At 40.1% G+C, this 12939-nt stretch overlaps 1 protein-coding gene across 1 annotated transcript; it reads right to left on the bottom strand.

Annotated features, from left to right (window-relative positions):
- Nucleotides 1–7196: 7196 nt before the first annotated feature.
- Nucleotides 7197–11420, bottom strand: igfbp6b (insulin-like growth factor binding protein 6b). Its single transcript, XM_063465305.1, has 4 exons — nucleotides 10851–11420; nucleotides 9964–9998; nucleotides 9101–9220; nucleotides 7197–8747 (listed from the first exon to the last, which is right to left on the bottom strand). Exons 1-4 carry the CDS (start codon nucleotides 11185–11187, stop codon nucleotides 8634–8636), a joined length of 606 nt encoding a protein of 201 aa, XP_063321375.1. The 5' UTR covers nucleotides 11188–11420; the 3' UTR covers nucleotides 7197–8633.
- Between the last annotated feature and the right edge of the window lie 1519 nt (nucleotides 11421–12939).

The following is a 12939-nucleotide window of genomic DNA, read 5'->3' as shown; positions in this document are numbered from 1 at the left end:
AGAGCAATTATCCAAAAAACTTGTCATATTTCAGCAAGGTGTGCAGTTTTTCCTTAAAAATTTTTAAGGAAAATTGATAAAAATGGAGAACAATAGAATAAGTTGAAGACATAATAAATAATTATTATTACAAATAACAAAAAAATACTGTGTGTGAATGTGTTTGTGTGTGTGTGTGTGTGTGTGTGTGTGTGTGTGTGTGTGTGTGTGTGTGTGTGTGTGTGTGTGAATATGGCACAATAAAGATTAGTATTACAATATAATACACCCTCCCCCCAAATGTTTTAATGCAATAAAGTAGTGTTGCTATTTTTAATGTCTTTACCTATTTAATAAAAAATAAAATAAAATAAAAATGACTTTGTAATTACAGTTAACAGATGTAAAAAATAAAACAAGCACAGTAAATATATGATGGCTTTTAAATGGTTGATAAGGGTGTAAATGTGTAAATTGTAGTAGACAGAGTTGTGGGTGATTGCCATAAAAACACACAGAATAACATGCAGATTTTTTTCTGTCATGATTTTTCTTCTTCCCCAGGTTCTGCTGCATAAAGCAGATTCCTCAAAACCAGCTGAAATTATATTTGTTCCAGTATTTATTTTATGTGGTGCCAGTGCTGATGCAGAAGCAGTTCTTGTGTTGATGTCTTCGGAGAACTGGCCCACAGTTTGACAGGTTTGAGAACCAATCATTGTATATTGTGGCTAAAAGAAGTTAGTGTAATTTACCATTTGTTTTATAAATGTTGTTTGGACATTTCAAGGGGGTTTATCCGAGTGTAACACAATTTTCAGCTCTTAATTTCTGTGGAAATTTAGAAATGGACAGGCTCCATGGAGTGTTTCTGATTATCATTAGAGAATTTCTTTCAGTAGTCTGTGCCATTTGAACCTACTGATGTCATGGACTCAACTGGTGTTGTGATACCTTGCTAACACTGGCATTTTTCAGCATAAATATGTGCTCTTTTTGCCAAACTATGTGGATCCCGATCTGACTGAGCATCTGTAGAATGCTCTGGGGGGGAAAACAGATCTGATGCACTGATTCTCCAGCCGCACAGCCAACAGAACCTAAAGGTTTTACCTCCAGCATCCCATCCTCAGAGGTCCTGTGTCCATGCCCTGAGGGACTAGAGATGTTTTGAAAGCATAAGATGGAACTAATAAGTATTAGGCAGGCATTTTTTACTGTTGTGACTGATCTGTGTATAATGGGGGCCATGGGGGCCCAACAAGAAATTGTATTTATATCATTTGACTTTAGGACTGCTATGTAAAGATATGTAACTCACTTAAATAAATGCAAAAAGTTGCCTTTATACCACTATACAGTAATCTTTATAGTTTCCTTTTTTCATATTTAGATGCGTAACCTCTAGGGGGCAGCAAAATCTCAAAATTCTGTGAGGTTACTTTGTGTGGAGGTCACTAAGAGATCTCACAGAAACAGCTGCCTTGCTTTAGCTTGTCTTTAAAGGGACACTGCAGCCAATTGATACTGTACTTCTAAAAAGCCTCTGGACCTGTTGGACCAAATCTGTGCAGAACAGTCTCTTGAAATGTGCTGATGGGATCCCAGACTGTTGGATCCTATTTTGCACTAAACAGCAGAGATGAAAGATCCATGTCTTTCAAACTCTGAGCTAGAATATGTGACACAAATATGTTTTTAAAAAAGCTAAAAAAAACCTGACATAATCCTGTTTGCATTACTAAAATTCACAAATGAAGTGCTTTGCAAGGTGCTTAAGACCAAGCAAGGTATCTGTTATAAAAACACATGAAAATAATTAACAGTTTCCAACAACTTCAACAAAAAATTACCATTTTATCTCATTTAAAACCAGAGAATTGAGTTGACCTTTGATTCAAATATAGAAATAGGACACACATGTGATTTCTACAAAGGATCATGTTTGCGTCTTCATTTTCTCCAAGACCTTCAATTCATATTATGCATTTATAAAGAGATATGAGATATTCTATGCTGTTACCTTGGAAACAGGCATGTATCTGGTCCCTGAGCGGAGAAGCAGAAGAAAATTATCCTTTATGTGCCTACTAATGGCTTAAAGGCAGCATGACTCTAATGTGCTCTAATGTGTAATTTCTGTTTCGCTGCTGGCAGCTGGTTAGTGTGACTGCAGAGGGGATTCTCAGAAAATGGATATAAGCACAAAGCCTTAAATCCAAGGACTACACAGTACCATGCTTGCATGCAGGTAATGATTCAAAGAAGTCTTACTTGTTCATGATTAGAAAAATGAGAAAGTTCATAATGTTTGCGTAGCAGTGCCCAAAAAATGAGACTTTAGTGTTTTTGTCAGTAGATCTAAGAGTCATCAGATTTGATTTGTCACGCTTTATTGTTCCCTTTCAGGCCTAAGTGTTTATAGCCATTAAGTACACACTTGATTTAAGCTTCTCGTGTTTTGTTTTGTTTTTTTCAGAAAAACCTGTTGTGGAAATTGTGTTTTAATTTTCAAGTGGCGCCCTCATCCCTGATATCAGGACAGAATATGCAGAGTGTTTAACAACAAATAAGCTGCTGGGGCCCATTCAAGGGCCCTTTCTGCAAAGATTCACTGGGAAGTGTAACTCAACATTATATCTGAAAGTATTAATTTTATGCCATTACTGTGTATTCAAATCATATCGATAGAAGCACATATGGTTTTATACAGCATAGTCTTTAATGCTTTGAAGATTTACTATGTTTTACTCATAGGCTGTATATAAAAGATGGGAGTCATTTCCAGGTCTGACAGTGAAGCCATATGTCAGCTTCAAAAGATACTTTCGGCCGTGTCGGGTGTTAGAGGAGGATGCAGAAATGTGGAGGTAAACTGAGTTCAATTTCAAGCAAGCCATTTATTGACTGTTGCAAATGAGAGACAGCTGAACTAAATCACAGAAGCAAAACAAAATAAAGCAGGAAGTGTGACAACTAAACTGGGAAAGCAGACACATGAGTGAACTTTATACTTGGCTTGACACAAGAGGATGGACTACTGAAAATTCCAAAATGGACCAAGAACAGGACTAACTACAGTAATGCGGGCAAATAGGTTAAACAATATAAACACTGAGAAAACCAAGAATTACATAGAGTACTTAAATAAACAAAACTTGAAAGTCTAAAAAACTCAAACAAACACCGGGTAAATTGACCCAGGGTCATGATAAGTGCAGTTTAACTGCTTTGAAACTGTATTCTTTTCAATATCCATCAGAGGGTGATTCGTGTGGTGGCTAAAAGACTTCTGGTTGTTTAGAAGTCTAATGAGTTTTCAGCTCCTTCGTTTTGAAGCCTCAGTAAAAAACCTTCCTGATGACCTCATGGGCTCTTTTGCTAGTTTCAGGTCATACTGAATGAAACATGATGTTCTTTTGGTAAATTGTTCTCATTATTAGAGTCACGGTGGAAGGAAAGTCTGGGTTTTGGCAATGAGGGTGCACTGTCAGATCAAGGTTTCACAGCAGGACGTCACTAATGAAGAGCCGGCATCATGTCAGCTACATCCATCGTTTATATACAGTCTGAAACAGGAAGTCGCCAAATGACTTATTCAACACTGACAGAAGAATTTGAATTTACCCAGTGACTTTTCACAAGCAGTTCAGGACAGTGCAGTTTATTTCATTCCCCAATAAACAACAATGGTGAACTGTTGTTTTGTTTCTTACTCTGCACATTAGATGCACATCATATAAACCACACTAACAAGTGACTGTGCACTTTGTGGTAAGCACTGCAGTGAAATTTGCAAAGCAGTAAGATCAAAGTTTCAAATACAACTCAGTTCCCTGTGTTCTTACTAAAGAGCTGTTAAAGAGAATCAAATTGTATTTAATATCCACATTTTAAAATCACGTTTATAATTCTAAGTCTCGAGCAGTTATAGGCAATGACAAGATTAAAACACAGGTTTTGTAGATAAGTACTGGCATGCAGTTTTGAGATAAATACATATTATATGGACTGGGTTGTTTTTTTTTTTTTTTATAAATTAGTAAATCCAAATACTTTTTGACAGTTTAAGTAGTGACGCTGTGCTCTCTCTCTCTGTTCAGCCATGCATCTTTTTTTCTTTCTTTTTTTTTTACTTCAGAGTGGTATTGAGTAGATTCTTTTGAGTCTACAAAGTATGGTGTCATCTTTTATGCATTCAGTTTTGGATTCAGATTTTCATGCTTCATCATTCTCACTGAGCCTGTTTTCTGATTAGTATTTGTGGATTTTTGGATGCATTTCAGGGTGATTAGTTTTGAACTCCTATTTTTCATTTAAATCTAGTTCCCATTCTGACTTTGTTATTTCTCATATTTACTTCCTTGAGTGTTTTCCTGCCTGTCTTTTTTCCTGTTTGTCTTGTCTTTCTGTGTTTATTCTCCAATATTTCCTGGTCTCTGGTTTTATGTTTAGCGTGGATCTTGTCTTTGTGAATAGTGTTTTCCTTTCATTACTTCATGTTTTAGGTGTCTTTCATATCCACTGCTATTTTTACTTCCACGTTCCCTGATTCTTTTTACCTGTGTCAGTTCAATTCAATTCAATTCAATTCAATTTTATTTATATGGTGCCAAATCACAACAACAGTCGCCTCAAGGCGCTTTATATTGTAAGGTAGACCCTACAATAATAGATACATAGAAAAACCCATCGATCATATGACCCCCTATAAGCAAGCACTTTGGTGAAATGGGGAAGGAAAAACTCCCTTTTAACAGGAAGAAACCTCCGGCAGAGCCAGGCTCAGGGAGGGGCGGGGCCATCTGCTGCGACCGGTTGGGGTGAGAGAAGGAAGACAGGATAAAGACATGCTGTGGAAGAGAGACAGAGATTAATAACAAGTAATGATTTAATGTAGAGAGGTCTATTAACAGATACTGAGTAAGGTGACTGAAGAAGAAACACTTAATGCATCATGGGAATCCCCCAGCAGCCTACACCTATTGCAGCATAACTAAGGGAGGATTCAGGGTCACTTCATCCAGCCCTATATGCTTTAGCAAAGAGGAAAGTTTTAAGCCTAATCTTAAAAGTAGAGATAGTGTCTGTCTCCCGAATCCAACCTGGAAGCTGGTTCCACAGAAGAGGGGTCTGAAAACTGAAGGCTCTGCCTCCTATTCTACTTTTAAATACTCTAGGAGCAACAAGTAGGCCTGCAGTGCGAGAGCGAAGTGCTCTAATGGGGTGATATGGTACTATAGGGTCATTAAGATAAGATGTCCCATTCCTTATTTATTTTCAGTTAGTTTTAGTCCTCAGTGTGTATACTCACTGAGTACTTTATTACATACACCTTTCTAACACTTTTTCTTCAGAACTGCCTTAGTTCTTCATGGCATAGATTCAACAGGCTGCTGGAAACATTCCTCTGAGATTTTAGTCCATATTGACATGGTAGCATCACAATGTTGATGCAAATTTGTTTGCTTCTTGTGAACTGTGGGGGCCATTTGAGTACAGCGAACTCAAAATATTGGTACTTATGGTTATGGAAAACTTAGGCCATCTCGCTACATTTGCCAAACCTTTTATCAGGAACCTTGGTGTAAATTTTGACTCAGCTCTGACTTTGGACACTCATACTAACTTATTGGTTTGCTCCTGTTTTTGTCATTTAAAAAATATTGCTAAGCTGAGTCCCATTGTATCATGCTCAGAACTAGAAATGGTCATCCATGCATTTGTCTCATCTCGTTTGGATTATTGTAATTTTTTGTTCATGTGTTTATGTGAAGGCTCTGTGGACCGTCTGCAAGTTGTTCAGAATGCTCTTCTAAATACTCTCACGTTACACCTCTGCTGATCCAGTTGCACTGGCTCCCCATACAATTCAGAATCCACTTCAAGATTTAGACTTTGACATTCAGGGCTCTACGTGGACAAGCACCAGCCTATATCAGAGATCTTTTAGATCTGTACATCCCCAGCAGGTCCCTGAGGTCGTGTGATCAGGGCTTGCTGGTCGTCCAACATACGAGGCTGAAAACGAAAGGCGATAGAGCGTTTGTAACTGTGGCCCCCAGACTCTGGAACTCCCTTCCTTTGAGCCTGAGATCTGTGGACTCAGTGGTTTCATTCAAAAAACAGCTAAAAACTCATATTTTCAAACTTGCTTTTGGTTGATTTCTGTTTTTATGTTTTAGCGTTTCTGTGAAGCACTTTGTGATTTTTATCTTGAAAGGTGCTATACAAATAAAATTTTACTTACTTACTTTATGTTCAAGAAATCATTTTAAGATGATTAGAGTTTTGTGACATGCTGGAAGCATGCATGTTGTATATGCCAAAGTCTGTTCTTAGCTGACAAGAGTGGGACCTGGTGTGGTCTCTGCTACTGTAGTCCGTCTACATTAAGGTTTGACATTGTACTTTCAGAGATGTTCTTCTGCATATCTCGGTTGCAACAAGGGGTTATTTGAATTACTGCAGCCTTCCAACCAACTTGAAGCAGTCTATTTATTCCCTTCTGACTTCAGTCATCAACAACGTATTTTTACCCAGAGATCTGCTGCTCACTAGAAATTTTCTCTTCTTCAGATCACCTTCTGTAAACCCCAGAGATGGCTGTGTAGGAAAATCCCAGTTGGTCAGCAGTTTCTGAAACACTAACACCAACAACCATCCCATGTTCAAAGACACTTAAATCATCTTTCTGCTCAATTTTGATGTTCAATTTGGATAATAAACTTAAGATGTTTGTGCAATGTGATTGGCTGATTTGATATTTCTATTGATAAGTAGTTGAACAAGTGTACCTAATTAAGTCGTGATATACACAGCACTGGCTCTAGCTATTATCAATAAACAAATGTTGGTCCAAACACACATTTGGCTTTAGCGCTAATTAGCCTTAGTTTTGCATTTAAATGCTACAAACACTGGCATTATGCAGTCATACATCTATGTATAGTTTATAGTACATATAGTGTATTATTATTTCTTATAGATTGAGACTTAACCTCAGCCTACCGTGAAGTGTTTTAATCAGTGTAGCTACGTCCTTTTTAATTACACAATTGCTTGTTCTTGTTGTGAAAATTTGGGCCTAAAGAAATGATCTTTACAGCTTTTTTCTTCTCTTGGTCACTCCCCTGGGTGATTAAAATTGCTCTCAAATGACATATTTCACAAAAGAAACACACACAACACCAGTTGTTATATTAATATATGTTTTATTCTTCTCTATTTTTTATTATCATTATGTTTTATTTTCATATTTGCAAATCTTACAGGTCCTTTGTGCATGGACCTTTCATCACGGCACACACATTGGCACAACAAGATTGGTCAGAAATAGATAAATTCTAGTCACACTTTAATAGCACACAATTTCATGACTTTTGCAAGGACTCGGGAAAGACATACTATAACAATAACAAATTTGATCTTTTTTTTTCCTATACTGAAATCATAATTTTAAAAGTAGGATGTGCCAAAAGAAAACATAATAGTAACATGGACATTCTTAAATTCTCAAATGAACAAAGCATAAATAAACAAAAAGGAAAATTAAAAACATGAGATCTAACCATAAGATGTACAGCAGTTGAATAGAGCTCTGATGAATGTGATGAGTTTTGCCATAAAAGTGCCTCTAAAGCACAACACTTCCCCTAACATGAAATAAAATAATCTCTGTCTTTAAATAAGAAACTGCTGACAATATAAAAATACATGGCATTGTACTGTAGTTCATTAAATAAACCAACAATTCATATATAAAATATTATATTGACGTGTATAAAAATATGCCTTACAACTTTTTGAAAAGGGTAACAGCCGTAAGCTTTTTGTCTGCCACTTCAGAACACACAGTCAACCACAAAAATCCAACATATGTACAAACAATCAACCAATAAGCAGTCAGAACGCTATTTTGACAAAGAAAGTGAACAGAAGCTTCCAGGATCATATTAGTATGACTTTTTTTTTTCTCTCTGGCTTGACATATATATATAAGATACTGTGAGATTCAAGCAGTACTTGATGGAAATACTCAAAAAAAAATAAATTAATAGAAAAGAAATATTCTGTCAATTATAAGTATGTTGATATCAGTGTATCTTTGGAGAGAGGGAGAGAGGACGGTGAGGGAGACACATTTTTTTTTTTTCAAACGTTTGTGTCACATCACCTGCGTAACAGTATTTCAGCCCACTGAGATCAGAACAAACACAGGCAGTGTCAGCTATCCTAAAGTGAAAAGGGAAAATAAAAATCTACCAGAAAGCCAGGACAAGAGCCAGGGAATATAGAGATCATTCGGAGAGATACCGCTTGGATCACTGAGGCAGTTCACGGAGCAATAATGTGAGCATGCAGCGCGCCACCACACGACGCAGAGGACATTGCTGCAACTGTTGAACATTCAGGCAGATGTTACTGTTGCTACTGCTGGACTGTGAGAGTGTGTTTGTCTTGCTTATAGAGAGGACATTAACTGGTGTGTATTTTCCATAGGAAGTGGTTTATCCCTGCTCCCTCCTGTCCAGGCAGTGTCTAGCACAAGCTAAAGCCACCCCCTCTCCCTGTGCTCCTGCTCCTCCACCTCCTCCTCGCCCTCCTCCTTCTCCACCTCCTCCAGGCTGAGAGCAACCAGGCGGACTTGTCCCTCACTCGCCATCGCATGGTATGGTACCATCTTCGCTGGCACGTGAAGGCACGGGCGTGCCGAGCTCGTCTACGCACCAGCAGTGGCCACGCTGCATGCCCTTGGAGGAGCGGCACTATGTGAAATTAAAGGAAAGAGAGGGAGATTTTTTATAGGGAAAGAGCGCCGAGATAGAGGGTAGGAAAGGTGGTGAGGGAGGCAGAGAGAGAAAATGATATGTCATCATAGCGCAGTAGTGATTCTCTGAGCCCACAGCTGAGAGGCTCAGAGAGAGGTGTCAGTTATTCTCAGCCCCTGTGGTCACACACTAATCTGTGGATGCACTGAACAGAAAGCTGCAGTGGAGTGCAGCTCTGACACATGTACAGTAACACCAAGTCAGTGCAGCAATGACACATTTTCCCATCACATAAGCTCAACAAAGTTCCACTGTCATGCCTCACGATAGCTCTACTGATAATGCTCTACCTGCTTTTTCCTGTAGAAGCCACGAGTGTCACAGTTGGGTATATAGATGTCGCGGTCAGACTGGAAGATTGTCAGCTCAAGACCCCTCAGGACGCTATTGAGCAGCTTGCGACAGGGTGCCTGAAAACAGCAACGCAGAGTGTGACTTCAAACACCGCCAGAGGCGAACAGAGAGAACCTGCCTTAATATGAAGAGTGGCAGTGGCAAGCTGCTATCCCCCCTCAGGTGATTGTGTTGGCAGAAATCCTCTTTGCAGAACACATGTCGATGTGAATCACCAAGGATTAGCTACGGTGATGCAGCATTACAGCCAGAAGCAGAGAAAATGCACATTTCTATATATATAGATCAGATGTCACATATTGTATATCATTATATAACCATATTGTTATACAATGCTTTTGCTTTTCAGGTCACTGAATGGTTTGAAGTGACTCTGCGTTTTTGTGTCACTTTGAGAAATTGAACTGTGCAATAGTCACCTAAATATGACCATTTAGGCGGCTATCGCATTCTACTTATAGCATCCATACTGGCTCAGACACTGCACAGCAAACCGGCTCACTAACTGAGAAATCTGTAGCGGCAGCGGCCGGCTCGAAACTTTCCTGATTCACATCATGCTCAATTAGTTCTGCCGCATAGCAGCACACACATCATGCACCATAATGCATGGCTTCAGAGCAGTGTGTGCGTGTGTGTGTGTACATGCCACTGCAACACCCCAAACGGCAGAGGATCTATGGGAAGAACTGTGTAGATGCAGCTCAACATACAGCCATAACAGGGTTAGAAATGTCAGATTTTTAATGATTTAGGTGAAGATGGAGTAGCTTATCTCACAATAAGAGGATGAACTTACTTTTTCAATGTCACCACTGTGTGAAGGATGTGGACCTGAGAGGAAATGACACGCCGACATGAGAACATTGAAGCATAATACTGGTAAAACAGCACCCATGGCCAGATTATACACTATATACTTAAAATAATGCACTCACACTTTGTGATATAGCTTTGCTTCTTTTAGCGTAGTACATTAATGAACCTTCAGTAAGAGGACATGCATGTGTGCTGGCCATTTAATGAGAGACCTAATTTCTGTCAGTACGGCTCCTTTTCGGATAGTTAATCGCAGTATCTCAGTTTGAACAGTAGATGGAGATCACTGCAATAAAAAGCAGCTTGATTAGAATGTAGGTGACACTGTTACAGTTTTCACATTCATTCTAAATTCTCTACACAGAAGCCGGCTTGTTGGACAGATCATTGTCATGCACCCTGTCACTGAAATGGATGGTAACTATAACACTTCATGGGTGCATATCTTCACTTATAGATCCCCCAAAATTGAAGAAAGCTCACTCAAGGTGTAGTTTTCTCTTTGTTAATGTGATTGTGGTGATTTTCCACCATAAAAGGAACTGACATTTTCATCAACAGTGAAGCCAGAGGTGCTGCGGAACAGATGCCAGAGGTCTGCAAATTCATTAGTGGTGCACAAAATGCAACCAGGCTTAAATGCCACATACTAATTGTCCCTTCTTGTGCTGGTAAGTGACACAGCATCACATGCAATTTATAGCAATACTGGGGGAGGCACACTGTATATACAATAATGTGTGGCTGTCGCCATATATCCCCTTCAAATCAAGCCTATATGCAGTTGCCGTGCATGCCCCTGTTTGCATCTGTAGGTGCGTGCCTATGTGATTTCATGCACGTGTGTGTGTAAATACAGTATCTTACCTGTGGGGTGGGGCCTCTCGGTGGGACTAGTCTTGCTGTACTTGGCGCAAATGCCCCTTCCCTGCAACAGAGCCTGGAGGGGGCTGTGCTCCCTTGGTGGGGGAACACAACGGAGCCCCTTGGCACAGGTCAGGGTGTACACACCACAGGGCTCTCCTTGGGCCAGCACTGACGTGCTGCCAGCAGCATTATGGTCCCTGGGGGGCCGACCTGCCCCCAGTGGATCCTTGCAGGAAGGACAGACCTTGAAGGGGCCCAAGCGGTTCGCCCCGGTCCATGATCCGCAGTGAGCAATGAGCAACAATACAACGGTTGTTAAGTTAGAAAGGATAGGCATTTTCTGTCCAGGTCTCAGGTTCTCCACACTGTCACTCTCTGTCAGTTAAATGTAGCTGATGCTATTTCTGGATGTATATTTCTCTCTCACTCTTACTCTCTTTCCCTTTCTCTCCTCTTTCCTCAGTCTTCCTCCCGCTTCTACACAGTAGCTCTCCTTGGTGCTTTGCCGGTCGAGAGTCCCCTGCAGTGCCAGAGGAGACAAATGGAGATCGTGAGAGACACGGCAAAGCACCAGCTTTTAAAGATCTGAAAGGCGGTGATAGAGAGAGAGAGAGAGTGAGAGAGAGAGAGCACAGTTATGACACCTTCAGGGGCTGGGACTCAGAGAGAGAGAGAGAGAGAAAGAGAGAGAGAGAGAGGGAGGTGGCAGGGAGGGAGACAGAGCAAGTGGGGGGTGGATTATGTTCCTTTCAGAAATTATCAAAATCTCCCCACCCTTTCCTGGTATATACGAACACATTCATCTAGTCCTTCTTCTTCCACTTATGTTCAACATTACCCATGCATAAACAGCAGAAGTCACGTTCAGCCATTTGCACTTTTTCCAATGTCAGAGACCTTTCTGGAAGAACATTTGCCATGGTAACAAACACAAATGTATAGTATGAGCTTCCATCGGCGGCGCTGCCACTGCATTGTCATTTGCCACGACAAATGCACAGCTGTGTGTTCGCTCCTGCTCGAGTTCGGTTTGAGGTTATGACAGAATATTTCCTGAGCAAACATGTAATCCTACAACTGAGCTACACACCTGTAATACTCTGTCTTTCTGTCACACGTGTCAAAGTTCACAGAATGAGCTGGATTCAGAAGAAATACACCAAGAAATCCAGCGTGCTCATACACTGATGTAAGTTTACTCCATGCACCAACTGCGTGCATCAGCCTAATCACTGCCATGTCGGATATTGCATTACATCTAATCCAGTCTTTCATAAGCTGTTCAACCTCTAGATTATATTTCAGTAGCTATCAGATATTAAATGGCAGTTGGGGCTTTTGCTTGCCAGGTGTTTGACTTGGAAGAGTAATCATCTGGATAATTAGAGGGAGGAGGAGAGGGACAAATGCACAAGACCAAACTGAATTATGCTCCACTCAGTAAGGATTTTCTTCAGCTACTGATTCCTCTGTGCTTCTTCTCAATGTACAACACTTGATCCTGGCATAATAAAATGGACACCTCAACTCAGTTACGTTAAATATTCTCATGTGATTCAGATTATTCAGTGTATCTAAATGATGTTTTTACAGCGCACAAAACTGTAAAAGGCACAAGTCTTGTTTTCTTACAGGCATATGCAAAAAGTAACTTTGCAACTACTGCAGTTGAGAGAGTGAAGTGGTTAGATCAGACCTCTCATTCTTAGTCAAAGCTGCACTTTTGTGTATAGTCATTTAGTTAGAAAAAGCATTTATGTTTTGGGAGCAGTTCTTTCTGTTTTGTTTTTGCCACTCTTGTCACTTATGCCCAACTATCCCTGCAACACATCACAGGATTACAACATCACTGGTAGAGGTTGGCCTAATATTGATTGAGTCTGCCAAAACAGCTCTTATCCATCAGGGCATGGACACGGGAACTCTCTGGATGTCCATTCAGCAGATCCTTTGGGTGCTGTGAGTTACAGGGGTGGGACCTCTGTGGTTTTGGCTTGTTCTGGCACATCATTGGGATGTTTGATCAGACTGGGGGAGGCCAAAACTCAACACCTTAGGCCCTTTATTGTGTTCCTTTCAGGTTTTGTAG

This window comes from Pelmatolapia mariae, linkage group LG20, assembly GCF_036321145.2.
Source record: "Pelmatolapia mariae isolate MD_Pm_ZW linkage group LG20, Pm_UMD_F_2, whole genome shotgun sequence".
Classification (NCBI taxonomy): domain Eukaryota; kingdom Metazoa; phylum Chordata; class Actinopteri; order Cichliformes; family Cichlidae; genus Pelmatolapia; species Pelmatolapia mariae.
The sequence above is the reverse complement of the archived record's forward strand: the minus strand, read 5'-3'. Positions and strand labels throughout refer to the sequence as shown.